Below are 22,687 nucleotides of genomic sequence, written 5' to 3' on the forward strand. Positions count from 1 at the left end.
TGATCCAAAACAGTGAGCTGAAAGACATCAAAATGCACTGGGAGAGTCATCTGGGCTTTTCTGCCTACTAGCTACTTCTTTCACATTGCTCACAGATTTTATCGGTTGTTTTTAGCAAACCCAAAGCACAAGATGAAGCCAGTGAGGAAGCAGTGTAGTAGCGACTTTGTAGTGATTAATGCCATCTGACTTTATCCAACACCCCCAACTTTCAAACGGTAAACCATTTTTTTTTTAGACTTTATTTATCCCCAAGGGGCAATTAACATACAACAGAGCAGCATAACGTTGAAGATAAGGACAGTAAGAACAGGCAATAAGAGTGAGATAATAAATGCACAGAATATACAGTATATACAGTTTTAAAATTAAAGTGACTGAAAGGTGAATAAATAACTGTGAGTGACTAAAAGTGAATAAAGTGTCGGTAGTATAAAAAGAGTGTAGTTTATGTTTCTGGTGTGGGAAATGGTGTTATCGGCTGGTGTTAAAAAGCAGAGTGGCTTTGGGGACAAAGGTGGCGCTCCTCCTCTCAGTCCTGCAGGAAATGCAGCGGAGGCATCGCCCAGAGGGGAGGCATTGAAATGCGGGGTGAAGAATGTGAGAGGGGTCGTTGATGATTTTAGCTGCCTCTCTAAGGGCCTGTTGGCTGAAAACCTGTGCCAGAGTTCTGACAGCCAGCCCAATGATTTTAGAGCACACTGATGCAGTGTGCTGCAGTCTGTTCTTGTTCTGAAGGCTGAGGGAGTGGAACCAGCAGGTGATGGAGAAGGTCATGATGCTTTCCAGGAAGGCATAGTAAAAAGTCATCATGATGGGTGTGCTGACTCCAAAGGAGTTGAGTTTCCTAAGGAGGTGTAGCCATTGGTGGCACCTCCTTAGTAATTGCTGCGTCCCATTTAAGTGCCCCACTTCTAAGGCTTTGATATTTTCCATGCAGACTTGCTTGAGCGGCTCACTGATGCACTTGATACGACTCTGTTGGTGTTATTAATTACTAGAGATGGCACGATACCACTTTTTTATGTCCGATACCAATATCATAAATTTGGATATCGGCCGATACCGATATAAATCCGATATAGTGTTTTTTAATCAATAAACTGTTTTTTTTTAATATCTTGCTGCATTTTTTATAAGTTCATACTCAAGTTCAAGCAAAAAACAAACAAACACTAAAGCTATTCTGTTATACCTGTATGCAAAAAATACACTGCACCCAAAATATTTCATAGTTCAGCAAAACTGATCAATCTAATAAACTTAAACCTACTCAATCCTCCATATTCTGGTATTTTAAAGAGTACTTAGCAGAAATATTAAGCAACCTAACTAATAGGGTTGCAAACTCCCAGCAAAAAAAAAAAAATAGGGAAGCAATAAGTTTTCATTAAGTTTGGGATCAGATAGCATTGTTTCAGCTCATACGGATGCCAGCCGATGGTCAACTAGAAAGTCCCGTACCTGGTGTCCGCAGGTGCCGTCACATATGCAAACCGCTTTGCAACCCAGCTATACGCCAGCTTCTCCTTTTTATGCTGCAATTTGTTACTGGAGCTGTTTTGTTGTGGGATCTTGCTGCTGTAAATCACTGCAGACATTGTGTGTGTCTGTGCGAGCGTACTGTAGCAGAGATTTTTCTTATTCTGTGGACATTCACAGAAGAACGAGTCCACTTTTTGAGGTCTCCCTCTTCTCTTTCTCTTCTTCTGCCTCTAGCACGCCCAATCTCTTTCTCCCTTCTTCTGAACCGTGCCTCCGTCCCTCTTTACCTCTCAGAGTGTGATGGATGGCATGAGAGGTGAGGAGGAGAAGTAGAGGAGGAGAACGGTAATGGGCAGAACTAAGTTAATAGCTGTGCTTGAAGAGCAACATGCCTGCCAGTGGTGCCTGGAAAATTTAATTAGCCCAGCCACAGCTCCAGTCCCTTACCCGGTCCTACTCTTAGTTCCTCCAGCCGTCATATCCAGGTATCACAGAGAGATGCAAAAAAAGGGAGTATAAGAGCCGGCAGTTGGTTAATATGTAGTTCAGTCTGTTGGTTATATCAGGAAAAAACGATGAATCCAAACTGCCTGTTAGCAACAGTATATGATGGAAGAGGCAGGTTATAATGTGCATGTTAAGCTTTCCTTTTGGCTAGATTGCATTTAAAACAAAGTCATCAGAGGCTTATGAGAAAACTCAATCACAGTAAAAGATTGTTGCTGCATATATATATATCAGATAACAAGGTTTTTCTGTCTTATGCCATTTCCTGTTTATGCAAACTGAAGCACAGTTGCCTTTGGAGGGTTTTTTAATAGCTGAATAAGTTCTGTTTACAGGAATATATTCCAGTAGGTTTTACAGGTTATTTAGCATATTCATTTTATTACACGCAATGTTTTAGAAACTTATTTTCTGGACCAACTCAACTAGACTGCTCCAGAACTATTTCTCGGCAGATAAACAACATTAATAATAAACCAGAAAGAAAAGTTAAGGCCTGATCATCAAAGTGAGGGATTTCTTTGCATTTTTAAAAAGCACACACGCACCAATAAATCACAACACTGATTTTCTTAAGGCGCTTTGTTAATGTGAGGAATAAGACACTACAAGATTAAAAAACAAACAGAACAGGCAACTAACCCTGGTCATAGGAGGTGTGTATTAAATCTAATGTGATCTGTCGTGTCAGTAAAGCTTGCAGTGTTCTCATATTTTTATTACTGAGCTTTATTCAGAGTATTAATTAAAGTAGGTACTTGCATTCATTCAACTCTGTTTGTTTTCAGTTATGTTGCAGCCTAGATTTGCTCTTCTCACTTTTTTAAAATTTCCTTTGGAAGTTTTTTGTGTTTTTATTACTTTAATATGATAATTTATTGATCAGGGAATGGTGCAGCGGATTGGCTGATTAGATATTTGTGTTAACGAGCAGCTGACCATTTATACCCAATGAAGTGGATGGTGGATTGGTAAATATCACCCTATTAATAAGCATACATACTTTCACATGTGAGAGATGGAAAATTTGATCAAATTAACAACAACTACAACATTTGCTTTGATTATTGTTTATTTTTTTTAACCCATATTTTACTTTTTAGATTTGTTTATATAAACTGTAGTGACCTCAATGCCTCATACTTTTCTTTGTTTGTGTCCTATTATAAGACTTTTATAAGAGTTTGCTTAACCTCCAGAGACAGATGAAAATCAGTTTATATTTGTGTTCGTGGAAAGTTCAGGCAGAAGTTAGACAAAAAAACTCAAACTTGTGCACTTTTCGGGGTTTGGATCACCTGGACAGTTTGGCTTAGATCAATGCAAATTGACTGCAGCTCTAAAGTGGCTCCGTATCGTGCGCCAATACAATAATTAACCGAAACTCTTAGCTCAGCAGTGCATTTTTGACAGCTGACGTTTCTATCCAAACTAAGTGCAGCGTTCTTCATTTCTAGCTGTGAAGAGAAGTCTGGTTACAGCGTATATTGTTCATGTTGCCTGTTAAATTTAGGTGTGAATGGCATCAAATAACCAGCACACACACATGAGTGTTTATGAGGGAACCCGATCTTTTTGGCATGACAATTGCATGGTGTCTGCCTCCGGCTTGCAAGACAGCGGTACATCCCTAACATGCCCACCTCTGACAAGCTGACATAGGACAGCAAATGGACTAAAGCTGATACAGTTGTTGGCCTGAAACACTGGCGGGATGCTGGATGGAGACGGTCGCTTCCACAGCACTCTGTCATCTTAAATAACATTCTGTCAGTGGGCTGTATGCCTGTTGTACTTGATGGATCACAGCCACGGCAAAGACATGCCTTTTCCCTCCCCTCTGGCATATGTGATCTGTGCAGAGCTGACTGATTCCACCGGCCTGAGCAGTGTTTCAGTTGGAGCACTGAAGGTGACGGTGAACTACCAAAGGAGCGAAAGAAAGTTTGTATGGTGAACAAGAATCTGGTAACTTTAAAGCACAGAGCAGTCTTTCAACATCCTGGGTACGACAGATCAGGGATGCATGTATGCCGTATGCACTTCCAGCCAAGTTGAAAAATGGACTGCAATCTAGAAACAAGTATGCACCATTGAAATAAGGGGCATTATGCACCATTTATCTTATAGCAGGGAATACACATCGGGCTTGGATGCTGGAATCATAGAAATGAATGAACAAGACTTTGTCTGAATATTATTAAAGTGCCGTCTGTTTCTTCCTCCTCTGTGGCACGTTGCAAAAGTCATAAATTAGCACCACTTATTTCTGTTAGGACACCGACAGCACAGTGAGAAGTTTTCTTTGCCTTTCTTAAGATCCCATCACTCATTGTGAGTTGATTGCATGTTGCATTTTGCTTGTCACGAGTAAAGCTGATGCTAATGACACAACAGTGGCAGTAATCAAGCTGTCAGGCTGGCAGGCATGAATGTTAGCTAGCTGTCATCATACCAAAGTACAGACACCACAAGATAAGATAAGATAAGATAACTCTTTATTGTCATTGCACAGTCATACATAGTACAGTAGTACAATGAAATTGGAAAAACTGTCCTACGTCGGCACTACATATAACACAACACGACACGATATGACACATCACAACGTAACAAACAACACAACACAGTATATTAACTTAGTATAAAAAAGAAGAATAAGTGTATGTGTATTGCACACTGTTATTATTGCACATTAATTATTATTGCACCTTGTTATAAATATAAATATTATTGTTATTGTTTTAAACATTGTTACCTCCCCCTAAAAAGTCCAGGGAGGTATCCAGTCAGGTCAGCTATTTACATTGATCAGGGCTGTTGCCCTGTTGTAAAAGCTGTCCTTGAGTCTATTTGTTCGGGACCTCAGCAGCCTGAACCTCCTGCCAGACGGCAGCAGCTTAAACACCCGGTGTCCTGGGTGTGTGCAGTCCCGTAGGATGCTGCGTGCCCTCTTGAGACAGCGAGTGCTGTACAGGTCCTTCAGGGAGGGAAGAGGATGTCCAATGATTTTTTGGGCCATGTTGATGACCCTCTGGAGTGCCTTTCTGAGGCACGTTTGTCTTTTAATTGGATTCATGCCTGGATGCGGAGATTTCCTCTCAGATGCTCGAATGTGTTTGTTTGGGAAAAGTGACACAATTGACCCTGTGGGGAAAAATAAAAAGCAGATGAGATGGAAATGCTACCCTGTTGGGTAGTGCTAAATTCTGTGAGCGTCGTCTGCGCCAGTATCTGTTTCACACTCACATAGTGCCACGGGATACTGTGACTTCATAACGAGGCCAAAATTCAGATAAAATGATAAATGATTTTCCACCGACTGTGACATCTGTCTCTGCTGATGCTAACACACCTGCGGCTGCGAGCACTGCACTATTTACTTATTTTCTTCCGATCACAGCTTCAGTTTTGCTGATGGAAGAACATCCATATGCTAAAATAAAATCTCAGCTTGTTTTGCACCAAGTTAAACGTTCCATGAAAGTGCCTGTCTAAAAAAAAAAAAAAAAAAAAAATCAATATTGAATTTGTAGAGGTATGAAATTTACAGTAAACACCTGAAGCTCAAAATTAAACATGCTTTTCTTTCTACAATGTAATTACCTGAGCGTTGGTGATTTAATGCTCAACGGGATATTTTTCCCTGAATTTAGCCTGTAAGGTTGTGTTTACTCTCAGGACGTGACCTGCTCCCAACAAGCTGTGAGTCAGGTGGAGTGTTTTAGGTAGAGTCACGGCTGATCGTACGATACGCACCCTCCCTCCCAGGAAAGAAATAATCACAATATCCCTTGTGTGGAGCCACACCCCAGCTTCCACATCTAATAGCATCCCACCCTGGTGGTCTCTGACGCACAGGAAGTCTAGTCTAGTCACCAACTGAAAAAACAGCGAGTGGAGCTCCGGTGTTTCCACTTCAGTGGCCGATGTCACAGACATGTTAGCATCAGCAAAAATGTATGCTACATTCAGTGGAGGTTTATTTAGAAACTGCGAGACGCCAAAAATTCAACTGACTTTAAACTTGACACCGCGCTTCCTCACCAGCAGTCCAGCTGCAGACACACCCGCGCACACGCACAGGGATTCCTTATCTTGGTAGTGCGTGATGGCAAAGCAGAGCGGAAGAAGGTCATGAACTAAATTAAGATTTACTGTTTTGTAAGAGCGCCGCTTAAGTGTTTTAGTTACATTATGTTTTTTTTAACATTTCAAAGGAAACGGTCAAACAAGGCAGAACCACATCAGAGGGACTGGAAGTATTTTTAGCTCAGATCTGTCCGCTGAGAGTGGAGAGCATGATTTAACAGGGGAAATATTGACCGTCTGGAAAATGTACAGAAACCATTTTAAATAAGTGTGCCAGGAAGTATGACTGCTTCACTGCTCTGCTAATGGCCTGTTTATGGGACGAGAGCGAGTCACACGCTCTGGGTGCATGTGAATACAGAACTATATGAATGCGTTTATATGTGCAAAAGCTGCGAGTCTCTGAGCACTTTGGCATGTGCGAGTGTGTAAATATTTGCTTAATCTTAATCTTAGCCCCCAGCTGTTAGTCCTGTGGACCAGATTGGAGTGAGAGGGTGGGGTGGGGACGCTCGCAAGGAAGCCGGTGATATTGTATGAAATAAAAAAGGACAGGTGTCTGCTACTTTTTTTTTCTCGAGAAAAAAAAGAACGTTTCTTTCTGTGGTTCAGCTGGCAAATTTGGCTCATCCGTCAACACAGTCGGCACTTATCCGGCTGCAGTTTCTGCATTCATGGAGGCATGCTAGATGCTCTGGATGTCACTTGGCTTTAAAAACAAAATGCCAAACTAAGGTGGGACTTAGACACCGTAAACAGCGTTGTTACCTATAGCTGTGAAGCTACAGCTGATGATGATGATAAACCTCCATACATTCCTTTAGAAAACATACTAAAAAGGCTCATATACATAACCCGGAAGTGAATAAGCATTGTACTTGCACGTTCACAAGTACAATGCAAATGCAAGTTGCTAAGAGCTTTTCCAGCATGCATGGATTAAGTTGCTGCTGCATAGGCACAGGGTTTTAGGACCAAATTGTGAAAGAGGAAAATAAAGGGTGTGATAAGTGATGAGAAGCAGAAACAGAGACCTGAGGGCTGGATTGATGAAAACAACAACTCAGGAACGTGTCCAACATGGGCTTGAGCGAGGTTTTGGGGGGTTTTTGTTTTGTTTTTTTGCTTTTAAAGTGTTTTCCTCTCCTCAAACTGGCTGCATCGCTTCACAGCTTCCATGTGTCTGAGTGAAAAACCCATCTGATGCTTGATGCTTTAACACGGCATTTTATTTTTCTGTGGGTTTGGCTGTCTGGCTGTGCTCCCAAAAATTCCCCTCCTCTTTTCTTTGTGTGCCTGCCTCTGTTTTGTGAAGCCCTGGGATGCACATACCCAGCTCAATTTAGTTTACTTTTTTTTTCTTTTGCTGAAGTATAAAATTGGCTGGCTGTTAGTGAGATTTGCAGCCACCTAGAAAATGCTCTTTCTCCTGCTTGGATTTCTTGGGAAAGATAATGGAGGACAGGGATGATTGAAACGGGGTGTGCATGTGTGTGCTGTTGGATAGAAAAGCCGAAGCAGATCATTTATCCTGATCCAATACACACACAATATCTGCAGGACATGAGATCCGAGCGGCACATTACGTGCAACAGCTGAGAAATAACATGATGTACTGTAAGAACGCTGTGAACCTAATATTGCTGTTGACATATGAGGATATTATAGAAATATCACAGCGATACGGCTGCTGTAAACTTTGTATTTATTACAGCAAAGTAGCAGTCAGCTATGTTCTCATGGAAGAATAATAAAAGTATTACAGTGGGGGGGTTTATACAGTGCAATATGGTCCGTTGGTATCATGCCTGGATAATGAACACCCAGTCTTCTATTATTTTTCTAAAACATATTTTTTGCCAAACTAAATGTGTTTCTGATTGCAGTCTTAAAGCCTGGACAGTAGGCTCCTTTGTTTTTCTGTTATACGGCTGTTATTAAATCGCATCACTTTCAGTTTGTGTGCACAGTTTCTCTGTTCTGTTCTTTTTTTTTTTTTGCCTGTTTTGCTACATCATTCCTGTCAAGCTTCACCTTCTTTCATTCTCTTGTGTTTAAATTGTCAGCTACACCACCCTCACACCATCTCTTTTTAAAATGTTCTCTCTCTTTGCAGATATATGTGCATGTATATACGCCTCCTTCGTATATCCTCTCTTTCTCCTCTCATAATCCTCTTTTTTAACCAACTTATTGCTATCCTCTTAATTCGTCTCTGCATTTTCCTCCCATCTGTGCTCCCCTGCAGGAACCTTGTGGAATCTGTCATCCTATGAACCCCTGAAGATGGTGATCATCAACCACGGCCTGCAAACCCTGACCAACGAGGTGATAATCCCCCACTCGGGTTGGGAGCATGAGCCCAATGAGGACTCAAAGCCGCGTGATGCAGAGTGGACCACCGTGTTCAAGAACACCTCCGGCTGTCTCAGGTAGGATCCGCCCTGGACTGGATTACTGGCTCCAACTAAATTATGAAGATAGTTCAATAACAGTTTCATCCACCTGTTAAACATAGCTTCTGTGGTGACTAATAGATTTCGGAGAGGAAAAGTTCAGAAATCGGATTAATCAAACGACTGCATTTCCATCAAAATAAATGTTATTAGTCATTTGACTCAAGCGTTAATATTTATAAATGTCTCAACATTCAACAAGAAGCAAATGGAGGCTAAATGTGTGCACAGGATAAAAAAATGATCCAAAATTGTTCCAAACATATCAGAAGTGTCTCTTTCACGGTTTCTGACCTGGAACAATGTGTCAGTTCAATCCTTTGGTTTTTCAGCTGAAAAATAATTGACAAATATTTTTGATAAACTGTGAGTCACCAGCTATTTGCCATGTAGGACCTGCCATATCTGCTTTTTGAAGTTTTCCAAATACATGGACGCGATGCCTTCTTTCGCCACATGTGGAAGTAATCTGTATTGGCTGTAAGACTCATGATTGGACAGGACAAGCAATGTGAAGATTTTACTGTGGGGCTTAGGGAAAGTGAAATCACTTGATGATATTTTACAGTCGTATTGATTACCCGTAGAAGTAATTAGCCAATCCTTTACTTTGACTGCTCACCTAGTTTGTAAGGGAAAAAAACAAATCTGCAAACAAAGAAAAAGTGCAGCTTATACTCCCAGAGTGTCTTGAAAGACAAGATACCAGTCTGCAAGGATACCAGTTTGCAAAGATACCAGTTGGAGAGGTGGACAGGTGTGATGCATATAAAACTGCTTGATGACCTGTGACGGGGTCACATAACCTCCTAGAAGAATTTACGATAGAGCAGTTGCTGTGGCTCCTGTGCATGCCTGCCTGTGTCTTATACATGGAAAGTGTGTTGGTGTCTGCAGTAGAGCTGCTTGGTGACTTTGGTCTGTGGCTTTAGGAAAACATTAGGCTATTTTTGACACAGTGCAAACTTCTAACGTTACATTTGTTCACACAGTGCGTTCACACTTCTTGTATTTTGGGAAATAGTGCTCTGTTGTCCTCGTTTTCTCTGCTTGTCCCTTATTATTTTAATATTAGCCAGGTGACTGACCACCCCAGCTAATGAGTTTGAAGCTAAGACTAAACTTAACAGGTTACGTTTAAATAATCAAACAAATGAAGTTAATCTTAAAGTGATGAAGGCTGAGTAAAGGTAAATTTAGCCCACAGTGCAAAGTGTTGCTGCTGACAGTTGAATGTTTCTTGTGGAGTGCTCCTTTATAATGGTTGGAAAAAATACACCATTCAGAAGTTAGCATTAAGTTACAATAAAAATATTACTTCTGAATGAATGTTAAGCTTTTATCCATAACCTGGAGTTATTGCCGTCTCTGGAAACAGTTCTTAGATCAAGTATTTTGTTTCACGCAGCTTTCTTCATACCTCTTTATGTGCCCATTCGTTTATAAAGTTAAGTTTCAGTTCTGAACTTCCCACATGCAGATACTCTTAAGGCCTTGATGGTCTTCGTTGCAAAAGTTGCAAGCTCACTGGATGCCTTAAAACAATGGGTCACTTCATTTTGACCTAACAGAGTTGACAAATGGCAAATTCGAGGGGCTTTGAATAACAGGCTCATACAGCTCTGTTATTGTTAGCAGCGAAGTAATTTTGCAGTGGCCTTGGTTAACTACAATATATCACTTTACGATACTGAGGTACATACAAGTACTGAGGTAGAGGTCAATTAGTAAAAAACAACAAAACAAAGTAACAATACCAAGTACTGCAGTTAAGGATTCTTGAATTTTAATTGACCACATTACTGTTCTTCCTCTTTCCCTCGCAGTATCTCTGTGGGTGCTGCTGACTCCTGAGCGCCCACAGAAGCATTGTCACTTATTTCAAAATAGCTAAAAAACACAGGTTTCTCTCACTGACATATATTTCTGCTGATTTTGTTACATGATGGCACAAAGGTAGAGCGGTAATTTTCCCAGTACTGCTCTATGAGATAAATGCTAAATAATTAAATAGGTGTGTATGTTGTGTGCCTTAGTGGTAATTATTAGTGCTGATTAGATACGTTTTATTGATGAAATCATTCATGAATTAATCCCAGAGAATAAAAAAGAAACATTTGCTATTCTACGTCAAATATAAGGACAAAACTAGCCTAGGGAGTGTTTTCCCTGGAAACGTTAAGTAAAAGTATAACAGAACCGCTAAACACTTTAGTTAACCTTGTAACTCTTAAGGAGTTGTACAGTAATGATACAGAATAAAGCTGAAAAATATCTTCTAATCTCTTTCTATCAGGCTTCAAGCTTTTAACCACTTGCTTAAAACCTTTTCCGCCACAATAATTATCTCCATCTACTCTTCTAGTGCTTTTGTAGTGGCTCCCCCTGTAGTTACTAAATTGTCATTGGAGGCTGACATGGTGCTCTCACTATCAGACATGCTTGGCCTGCTGTCATTGCTGTGCTGTGCTTCTTCTACCACTCCTACCAATGCAGTAGCAGTTAGTGCAATCTTTCAGTCTACTGTAGTTTATCGTTTACCAGGCCTGCTGCGCTAATCATGCTGAAGGTTATGAAAACTTAAAGTTGAATGTATATTTTACCCTTCACACTATGTCATAAAGCAAGGCAACTCAAAATAGATTCTTTTACAATTTAATTTATCTCCACATGAGCTTTAAAGGTGTTGGCTCGTGGTTTTATACAGTGAGTGCTAATTTCTTGTTGTTAATCACTTGCAGGTGTATCCTTAGACTGCTAAGAAGCTTCGGCTTGATGTGTCATTTCAAACTTATTGCTGGTGTGATTTTTTTTTTTCTTGCCTTTTCAGGCCCAACAGGCATAATTTGAAAAAAAAAGCTGGATCTGTATTGATTTGTTAGCCTGACATTTGTGCAGTTTACCACATGCAACAAATAGGCAAAGTACCTAATGTGCCGCTCTGTCTCTAACAGGTAAATTAAAGGTATTTTGAGCATCAGGGAAAAAAAGAATCCTTCAAAACTTCTCTTCATCTTTCTTAAATCCTGTCGTCAGCTGAGGAGGACGGCATGAGTGCAGCATTGTGTTCCTGTTATTAACTTCCAAGTAGTTTCCCCTCTCTTTTTTTCTCCTCTTTTACCTTGGCCACTCATTTTGGCTTCGGCTCAGAGTGACAGACTGTAGTAAAGTGTGAAAAACAGTGAATGTGTGTGTGGGTAATCGCGCCTCGTGCCTGGCTGTGCCGTTTCTTCCTGGGCCAGCCAAGCCTGTCTAGACTGTAGTCCAGAATTCCTCCCGCAGTAGATGCTGCGGCTTGCTGGTCGACATCCAGAACGATATAACATCCAAGTCCAGCGCAGACCCAAAACACCAGAATGTATTTCACATGTTAGTTGGCTTCCTTCTAGTTTTCCCAGACAGAAAGTGTTGAAACTTGCTTGTAATTTTAGAACATTTTCTGCTGAGTTGAAGAACAGCATTAATGAATCTGGAGGGAATAAATGAAAGCTCTGATGAAGTTGAGGAAAGTCAAAGACAAGTCATAGAATATTTCATGGAGGCCACAGTGGACCTACTGCTCTTCTTTCATTATTTCTGATATTCCCTCTTTGTGTTGTTTCTATCTAATGTTTATTACACAGCACTGTATCAACCTTGATATCATCATTTCTGTCACATATCACAATATCTCGCCGCCGCTCTCGCTCCTTTGACCCTCGATGCAGGCCAAGCTGACAAGAATGTGTCTCCATGGCAACTGTTACTAAGCCCACAGTTGCTTAGACGCAGGGTTTGTGCACCGGGGAGAAGTGCTGATGCCAGGGAGAATCTGTTTACTCACGCCAACAGAGCTTACACCTCAATAAAAACTGGAATAGTTTTATTATAGCAGCCTGCCTCCGGTGTCGATAGGAGCCTGCTTATTTACAGCGTTTACGCTGTGGGCTTGGTGAAAAGGAAACAGAGGCTGTGTGTATGTGTGTGTTGTTGTAAGTGGTGTTGAGAGTGGAGGGGGTTACACAATAAGACTAAGGCTGGAAAACAAGACCTAGTTTTGAATTGGAAATATTTCCAGTAAAAGAACGGGAATGCAAGTGTTCTGTGATTCTAGCTTTTAATTAATGCAATTTTGAGCCAGTACTGGACCCCCCAGTATGCTTGCATGCATGCTGTTTATAAATGGCTGCTTGTTCAAAACAGACAAATGATTGAGTATATACAACGAATGATTGTTATCTGAATCCTGGCGAGCGTGGCTGCATTGTGGAATTGCAGCTTGGAAGAGTCTCCTGGAGCTGATGGTGGATGCTTGAGATTCCACTTCAGCGTGTTTCAGAAGCTTTCCAGAAGTGGCTCTCCACTAGGTTTGGCTAAAATAACACACCGACAGAAGTGAAGGCAAGCTGCAGAGGGTTAATGAGGAATTCAGAGATAGGCAGGGTATGGCCTATCCACTCAGGTTTAATACTAAAATGAAATTATTTCACACCAGGAATAATCGATTAGAGGTTTAAATAGTAGAAATGGTATAACTTCCTACGGTTCAGTCTCATCACGTGGATGATTACATAGCTTACCGAAAATCTAGGAAACCTATAGATGGGATAATATTCACACTTCCACATTAACATTTCCTCTAATGACAAGATAAAATTCAGAAATACAAAGGACGCCAATTTAATAATTTATTAACAAAAATAAGAGACTTGTTTCAAGATTATATTCAAATATCAAGTCAGTGGAAAAAACATGCAAGTAATAAATCGAAATGCAAGTATGAGAAAGAGTCTGAGTTTTCCATTTCAGAGGATGATTGGCAGACTGTGTCTGATGCTGTTGACCTCCACCAGCTCAGGTGCTTGGAGAGGATTCTGCTGGCAGAACCTATAAAGATATTTTATAACCCCCATGTTAAAGTATGCACACACAGGTGAAACGACTGGTTTGTGTTGGCAGAAGCGTGGAGAACAGCTGGCAGACCACTATCATATATTTTGGAGTTGCACAGTCATCTTGCCCAGCTGGTGGGAGAAAATAAGGGCACTACCGACTATATTGGGAAGAGAGGTGGACTTTTTGGTTCAACTGTGTAACACTGTGAGCAATCTACTTATACATGTATATTCTACTTAAATACTTCTACATGTAAATGTTTGAAAAGTGAATGCCCAACTAAGAATAACTTGGTTACAATAGTGAGTAACTTGCAAGACATGGAGGGAATTGCTTCTTTATGGACTGATCCATTCTAAAAATTTGGAAGAAAATTTATGCATTATGACGTTCTACATTTGAAATGCTCTGGTACAACACCACGTTTACACAAGGTTATACAATATTCACCAACTATAAGAAATAAAAGCCTTTGATCCGCTTATCTGAACTTAGTGATCACCTTGATCCTGTGATAAAACATTTCTACCCACAGCTGCTTTTTGAATGATATGAATCAAAAGCATTGGCCTTTGCAGGATTCTTAACCCAACACAATAGATTTTGGAACTGCAAGTTAGATAGCACTCTAAATCGCTGTCACCAAGACAAAAATGGAGGAAATATATCTGATCTTCCAGTCAATCAATGCAAAAGCGTATCGCAGCTTTTCTGGCAGCATGTGGTGACTGCCTCAAAGGGTCTGATTTTGTTACTTAAGAACATTTTATTGTTGCTGATACATGAATGTTGTTTTTAAAAGCAAAAGCAAAAGTAGCCATATTTTTCTGCAACTTGGACTCTGCTCATGTGATTTTTCTATGGCAACAGAAAAGAAATCAGCATTCTGGAAAGTCCTGCTTTGCTGAATGTCAGCTGAAGCAGTGCGACAAATAAGCCAGTCACTGCATTACAGTCAACCCTCCCATCCTAAATAATTTAGAAAAAATGACGAGATTGATTGATGGGGTGTGTTTTTGGCACCTTAAATCTTGCTACACATTTTGCTTACAGGCTCAGGCATTACGAAAAGAATCTCAACAAGGATTAGATACGAAGCTCAATCCATACACTGAATCAGAAATACGATCAGCACTGATAAACCTGACAGATACCAGAGCTGAGGATACACATATGGTCCCAAATGCTTCTGCTGACCTTGCAGGGCGATAGCAAAGGTCAGCCAAGTCTTCATCCATCTCCATCACTGCTGCTCCACTCTTTTCCTGCTCTATTGTCCTCCGATGACCACATGACTCTTAAGCGACCTTCACACCCACAATTCATCTGATAAAGCAGACACACAATATACACACTGACGAGCTGATGGGGTCTGTGCAGACTGAAAGACAGACAGACCTCTGAAAGCACACCCGCTCGTTCTCTCAGTTTCTAACGGTAAAATATGACACGCCGAGGTCCAGAAAAAAATACATTTTCGGAATTCTGAAATTGTCAGATAATTGGAGTACGCAAGGCCGTACGATGAGCTAAAAACTTTTAAGAATGAAGCGTTCTCATAAGGGCACTGACCCATTGTGGTGTCCTTTTTATTTTTGCAGAACCACTGCACGCTCAGAAGCAACAGTGTCCTAAAAACATGTCTTTCTGCTTAATAATAGATTTTTGAATAATAATAGTTTTTGAAGAACTACATGTTTTCAGTTACTGCACTTGATCATCAAAAAGAAAAGAAAATGGTCTTGTTTTTCCAAATTATATAATGTTATTCCATTGTTGTATTATTTTACTCTGGTATTTTTTACTGCGTTCTACAGTATCACCGTCCAAACACGACAATCAACTCAGATTTGGCATAGTGAGTGCCTATAATTGTGAGCGTGTTGACATTTAAATACACTGCTCAAAAAAATAAAGCAACACTTTTTAATCAGAGTACAGCATCAAGTCAGTGAAACCTGTGGGATATTGATGTGGTCGGTTAAATAGCAGAGGGGGGCTGTTAATCACTTTCAGCTGCTTTGGTGTTAATGAAATTAACAACAGGTCCGCTAGACAGGCAACAATGAAACAACCCCCAAAACAGGAATGGTTTTACAGGTGGAGTTCACTGATATTTTCCACTCTTCATCTGTCCTGACTGTTTGTTCTCTAGTTTTGAAGTGGCTAGTGTCAGTGTCACTACTGGCAACATGAGGTGATACCTGGACCGTGCAGAGGTTGCACAGGTAGTCCAACTTCCGCAGGATGGCGCAACAATGCATGCCATTGCCAGAAGGTTTGTTGTGTCTTCTGGCACTTTTTCAGGACCATCGAGTGTATGCCAGGAGACAGGCAGCAGAGCTGGACAGGGCCGTAGAAGGTCCTCAACCCATCAGCAGGACAGGGATCTGCTCCTTTGTGCGAGGAGGAACAGGATGAGCACTACCAGAACTACAAAACAACCTGACTAGATGATATGACTAGGAACATGTCTGACATAGTCAGGACATAGAAACTACTGAGACCATTTTGAGTTGCTGCGATGAAATTTCAACAAAATAGATTGGTCTGCCACATAATTAAAAAAAAGGTGTCTTTGAATTCAGCCCTCTGTAGGTTGGTAATTTTCATTTCCATCAAACAGGGGTTTTTGTTCCTAACACATGACCCAGTCTAGATATTTTCGGCATGATCTTTTTCCATAGAGATCTCATGTGTTTTTAAAGTGTTGCTTGAATTTATTTGAGCTGTGTATACAAGTAACGGTTATATTACACTGGATAGAAATCATTTAGATTCTTAGGAGGTTCTCACCACTGCTGGTGTCCTGTCCATTCCAGGACTGCAACATTCCAAGAGAATGTTGTAACATGCTGGGGTTTCTTTGGAAGTGGGTTCAGTTTTCTCTAACAGTAACAAAAACACCCACGATGTGACAGCTGTTCCCTCTAGTTCCTCTATTACAGAACAAAGGTACAAAAGGATTGAGAATGGGAACGGATGAGGGAGGTAACGTTAGAAGAAGGGATTAGTGGCAGACAAACAAAGCCTGGTTTACTAGATCTCAAGTCATGCATTTGAATTCATCCAGTAGTTGCAGACCATCAGTCTGCACTCAGGTCATAAAATGACCAACTAACCAGCTGTTGGCTTGGGTAAAAACCCAATAAAATTATATGTTTGCTGCCACATTGCTATTAGGATTGGTAGAATGATGTCTGTTGCCTGAATTTTACTGCAGCTGCATTATCTTCCGACTCCATCTGATGCTGTTGTACATATCCAAAGCATCCTCATGCGTCAAGCATCTATGATGCTGAAGGTCAATTTTTCACAGAAGCCACATCAAATAGAATAAAACGAATAAGAAGGACAGGAAGTTGGAGGAAATAATCAATAACAGACCAGGCTAAATCCGGGTGTGATGTGACCGTGCCGGATGGAGAGGCAGCGTCACAGATCCACACCGGGCGTATTCATGGATACAGGTGCTAGTTGTTAAAGCAATGCATGTCAGTTTTCCAGATATACAGATATGAGTGAGTAAATGTCACAGCAAGCAAAGTTATGAGTAATGCCAACGGCAGGCAGTCAAACCTGGCCTAACATATTTCTGTGGTTCCCACATAAAAAGAAAGTTTTTGTAAAGCAGTAACAGTTTGTAAAAGGCAGGACAGCTCGATAATCACTAGTACATATAGACCATAAATAGCACAGCGCCACATGACCTGTCCATAAAGAGACAACAGCAGCTTTCTTCACTGTCTCTACTGACAGATGTACCATCTATATACCTCCAACAGGACAACTGTTCCCTCAAAGACTGCTGGAAATGAAACAGCTGACAATAAATCCTCGTGTCTGTCTGCCCCCAAATTCACTTCTGTCAAATAAATCCAAGGTGAGCGCGCCACTAGATTTGTGTACAGGGGAAATGACACCTCTTTTTTTTTTAATACCTGGAGACGAATGGGGTTAAGTAGAGATTGTCGATCCTTTCTGCACTGTCTCCAACCAGGGATTAGTTAACGGTTTGTACACTGCAGGGTGATTCAGTAGACAAATGGTAGCTTTACCTAAATACACACATCAAAAACATGCCTGGGATTAAAGTGCATGGGTGTTTTCACTTGTAAATTAATCATTTTTGAGCAGAGAAGCATCTCCTGATGCAGTTTTTTTTATGCTTAGTTCAAAGAAAGACCCAAACGCAGGACACCTGCAAACTAAAGCCAATCTTTATTTAAAATGTGCTTGTTGCAGCACATTGCAGAGACTGATGGAAGAAACAAATAAAACAAGACAAACAAGACAAGAAGGAGTCTGGTAGACAGACAAAGACCATAACTGCCAGCTAAGGGGAGCACTAGACTACACGGAGACCTGAGTTCACTAAATTCGTTGAACGCAGGTAAATGATTAACAAAATACAAGAGAGAAAAAAGCAGAAACCCCAAATGGCTCCACAGTGTTTGCAGTCTAAAATGAACCGTTCAGCACTGTAGCAGCGGTAGACCTCATACATGTTTCAGTCCCCACGGCACAAAAAAGAGGCGCAGTTCTGCTTACCTCGGCAATGCTGCCACTCTTCCAAAGGCCTAACTGGGGGTCAGCTAATGGGATTATGTGAGTTGGAAGCCCTCATAAATGAAGTCCCCGGTGAGGAGCGGGGAGTCCCTGCTATCCCTTAACCCTCTTTAAATCCTTTCCCTTTCACAGTCAGACAGGCACACGAAGACTGCACCAGCTCTGCTGCCGTGCTTGTAGGAGCTGTGCTCAAGGCGCTGGGTGACGCCCGCCCCCCCCCTCCTCCCCCCGTACCAAAAAAAAGAAATTTATGTTAATAATTTTTTTAAAAGATTATTCCTAAAGCTGTCTAGCTTTATTGCATTGTACATCTGAGGCAGACAGAGGATGGAGGCCGTGGGTCACATGGAAACTCTAAAAATCACACGGCTGGGGAAGACTGATATGGGTTTACATGGCACTTTTATTGAACAGTGAGACATCTGGCTGTAATTGTCATCCTCTCTGTATGCTTGTTATATTCACTTCTTTAGGACTATTAAAAACACTTTCACTGCCTTCGGTGCTTTCCCTCTTCCCTTTCCTAATTTTTGTGAAGGTATAAATAGTAGTTATAGGAGTACTGTTTATAATTAGAGCAGGCTCTCAGTGGATAGTTGTACTGTGATTTAGTATCCTTACTGCTTTATTGGTATTTCACACTGGATGCCAGCCAGAGTCAATGAGATGGGATTCTGGAGACTGTAGTGTCATATTTTGAAATGGATAATTTTATAATTATTTTTAGCACAAACTATTGACTTGTGATTATTCCAATTTAAAAAAAAAACCCTATTGGTCAAATTTTCATTCGCTTCCTCAGACAAATCTTCGTCTATGCACGCCTCCTAAGCTTGATGTGTGTTACTTTGTTTCTGTAGAAATGTGAGCTCAGACGGGGCAGAGGCTCGGCGCAGACTGAGGGAATGTGAGGGATTGGTGGACGCTTTGCTGCACGCTCTTCAGTCAGCTGTAGGGAAGAAGGACATGGACAACAAGGTGAGACAACATCCGGGTCATCCACTATCATGGATTCAGAATGAGCTCATTCTAATAGCAGCTTGTTGCTGTAGTGTTCTTATGAATTTATGCTGTTCAGTATTCCTGTGATGAATGTAGCTGGTAATTTTCCCGTCTTTGTTTCACAGTCTGTGGAGAATTGTGTTTGTATTATGAGGAATCTGTCCTATCACGTACACAAAGAGGTGCCGGGGGCCGAAAAGTACCAGGACCCGTCGGCGCTACAAGCCCCAGGTTCAGCGGGACCACAAAGGAAGAAGAAAGACGATGCTGGCTGCTTCGGAGGCAAGAAGGCCAAAGGTGAGAGGGAGGATGAACAGAGGAGATGAAAACACTGTAACCAAACAATCACAGCTATCCAGTTCGTAGAAGATACAGATGCATGGATGATCTAACTCTCAATACAAATGTGTGCAAATAAAGGAGTTACTCACAGCAACACAACAGCTCTTAATGCATGTGTTGCTTCAGAGGTCTTAATCAGTGTTCTCCTGTGACTGTTATCTAAATGATGCCGTTATCGCCCAGCTGTACAACAGTAATGGCCGCCATTAATCAGTCAGCCAATGAGATGTGACTACCAGCCAGTGACCCCTGACTTCTAATGGCTCTTTGGAGAACCACATTAGTTTAGGGTTCAGGACAACACAATGCTTAACGTGTACAGAGATTAATAAAGAAGCCAGTTAACCGCTCGGATGCTTTCCGACGTGTAAACACACGTGCAAAGTGAATGATTACAGCCTTCAGACTGTACAGCAGTAGGCTAAGTTTGGCCTCTTCTTCCGTTTAGTGTTGCATTTGTTTTAAAATATGACATGATAATCAGCACGCACTCGTGCTTTGTTTTGGCTAATAGACAGCCTGATTGTTGGCTCTTACTTCAATCTCTTTGAGTACTTTTCTCCCCCTCCCACGCAGTGATTTTAATTTAGCACCGCAAATGCTGCTGCAGTCTCTGCTGTTTTATGTGTATTTCACCTGCCCTCTTAAAGCTGATACTTAATGTTTTTTAAAATCTTTCCCTTTTCCTTTTTTTTTTAAATTCTTTTCTCTCTTTCTTGCTTGCTAACCTATCTAAAAACCCCTTTCTCATTTTTCTTTATATCTGACACTTTTCTCTGTCTTTTACTGCCCTCCACACACCTTAAAATCTATCCCCATGGGTCCCAGAGACCATCTATGAACTGCTAATGGCTTGCTATCTATACAAAGCACCGTTTCCTTTCTTTAGTCTTTCTCTCTTTATTTAGCTTATTTGTTAGTTTTCTTTTCTCTTTCACCTTTCCTATTCAGTAACAGATGACTCCTTTTTCTGATAAAAACTGTTCTCATGTATTACACAGCCTCGTGACACAGACACACACACACACAGCACACTCCTATTTCACCATGGCTCTTCTCTCTTCTCCCTGCTTTGTTTTTTGGCATTGCTGCTGCTTCCTTGGCTAACTATAGAGGAATGGTTTAATCAAGGTGAGTGCCCCCCTCTTCAACCTTTCTCATTTTAGCTCTCTCCTCGTCTCCATCCTCTCCCTGTCTTCCCCCACCTCTTCCTCCTCCTCCTCCTCCTCCACCTCCTCGTTCTTTCCCCCTGGCTGTAGAATATAGTTAGAAGTAGTTTTGGGTGTCCTCCAGAAACCTGAGAAAGTTCCAAGGACTTAAGAAAATCGGGGGTTTCATTCATTCCACACACATTCCCTTACCATACCTACCGACCGTAGCTCTGAGCATTATAGACTTCCACCTGTCCCAAACTCCTCAGTTTGTTAGAATTAGTTGGTTGGATTTTTTTGTCAGTCCTCTAAGAAAGGTGAAAGGTAAAACGAGTGCTAAAACCGGTAAGTCAACAACAAATCTGTCTTTGTAGTGTTCTTAATTGGAGCTTGACTAATCCAGCGAACCAGAGATGCTGAAATGGAAATTTGCACATCTATCCCCAAATTGAACTTTGGTGTGAATTCTTTTAGACTCCAGATAAAATGAATCCTGACAGCTTTGAAGAACACCGCTAACGGTATCCAACTGGAGCTCTTCACCCCTTTCTAGTACACTTAAGCATAAATGTCAAGCTCTGCTGCACACTCAGTTTTTTTATGCATTTGTTTGATCGTTTGTGATTTGAAACTTCTGAGGATGTCAATAATTAAAGCTAAAAAATACTTTATTAAAGCTGCCTGGATCGTGCGCTACAGTTTTCTATTATCTGGAACATTTAAGTGTGCAAAAAATATAGAGGTAAATGATTCTTTACGGATTTGAATGTTTGGGCTTTTTGGGTCTTGCAGACTTTTTTTTTTTATGCTTTCAGACAGCAGTGCTGGTTCTTTGTTTGCTGTGGTGGCAGCGAGGGAAAATTCTGACACCATGGCTACTAGCTTCCCATCTTACCAGCATCTTGTTTTGCAACACTAAAGCCTCATTCAGACATGGATTTCTGTGAATCTGACGCCTGGCTTCATGTCGTTTTTTCATACAAATCGAGCATTTTCACTGTTTACAATCCTGCAGACATCTCTCTCTTAGCCTGTGTGCAAGGAGCATGCGAAGCCACACACAGACCCCGTGACAACTGCATTTACATTTCACTGGAGTCAAAGCTGGCCAAGCTTTTTCCATGTGTAGTAAAAGTCATGTGACCTTTCACGCTTGGATGAAGCCATGATGTCACTTTTTCTTGTTTAGCCAATGAAATAAAAACCATCTTTACCTGAACAACAGCATAAAGTCACTTTAACAGAATGATGACTTGACTTGAAATGTGAAACACTTTATAAAAGGCCAAGCTTGAAATATAGAAATAAAATTTTCCATTGACTTACATTTAAAATATTTTTTATAAACTTTTCTTTAAATAAATCATATATAACTATTTGGAGGAGACAACTAACACTAACTTTATTTGTTCAAAAAAAAATCCTCTATCCTTGAACCTGGATTTAGACAACTGATGTAAATTATTTCCTGAAGGGAAGCAGTTTAGTGTTTGTACATATCATGTTGCTACATCTGTGTACTGTGTGTACATTTAAACACTTGTGCGTTATTTGTTGTTTGAGATGCATTTTCTGCCCCTACGGTCCAAAGATTTTGACATCATCCTCAGCATAACCCTGGGGTCTCTTTTCAATATCCAGTTGTCTGACACTGACGTCCTCGTTTCCTTCCTCTCCTCCAGGCAGAAAAAACGGTGAGAATGACAAAAGCTACGACACATTGGATCTGCCTAAGCGCACAGAGCCATCAAAAGGTAGGCCTTTGTGAGCAAAACATTTTAACGCTAAATCTATACAGAACATCTCATCTAGTGAGTGAGTGGTTGGGTTGGGTGGGGTGGGGGCAAGTCGTTTCTGTGGTGGTCAACAAGAGTGTGGGAGGCCTTTGAGTGAGAAAGAGGCTCTCGGCTAGCTGGCTGTTGAGCTAGCTTTGTTTGATGGTTTTGTGCCTCCAGTGGGACGGTTGATTGTTTGCAGCTTGTGAGAGCATCAATTCTGTAAGCCCTTCTTTTTGTTAAATGCTGTGACAATGCACTGAGGCACAACAGGCAATAAACAGCCTCTGACTGTATACGGAGGCTGAAAATCATCTTTTGTTAAATATGTTGAATTGCTCTGTGCTCAAAGTTGTTTCTGACAGTGCACCTTAGGAGTGGATGGACAGCATCTTCTTTTACATCATGTATGTTCAGTATGGGTGCTGTTGTT

General features: G+C 41.0%; 1 protein-coding gene across 10 annotated transcripts in view; it reads left to right on the forward strand.

The window, feature by feature from the left end:
• Positions 1-22,687, forward strand: part of arvcfb (ARVCF delta catenin family member b) — a 261,056-nt gene that overhangs the window by 195,692 nt on the left and 42,677 nt on the right. For 8 of the 10 annotated variants that reach the window (XM_085424757.1, XM_085424758.1, XM_085424752.1 and 5 more), the window contains 5 exons: positions 8,333-8,516; positions 18,845-18,962; positions 19,112-19,283; positions 20,442-20,459; positions 22,162-22,233. In XM_085424757.1, the coding sequence (XP_085280883.1) occupies positions 8,333-8,516; positions 18,845-18,962; positions 19,112-19,283; positions 20,442-20,459; positions 22,162-22,233 (564 nt within the window). The remainder of the gene's footprint in view (positions 1-8,332; positions 8,517-18,844; positions 18,963-19,111; positions 19,284-20,441; positions 20,460-22,161; positions 22,234-22,687) is intronic. The other 2 variants (XM_085424753.1, XM_085424755.1) reach the window with 1 other exon arrangement.

This window comes from Rhamphochromis longiceps, linkage group LG12, assembly GCF_057381845.1.
Source record: "Rhamphochromis longiceps isolate RC_006_pf linkage group LG12, R_longiceps_female_GT1.1, whole genome shotgun sequence".
Classification (NCBI taxonomy): Eukaryota; Metazoa; Chordata; class Actinopteri; order Cichliformes; family Cichlidae; genus Rhamphochromis; species Rhamphochromis longiceps.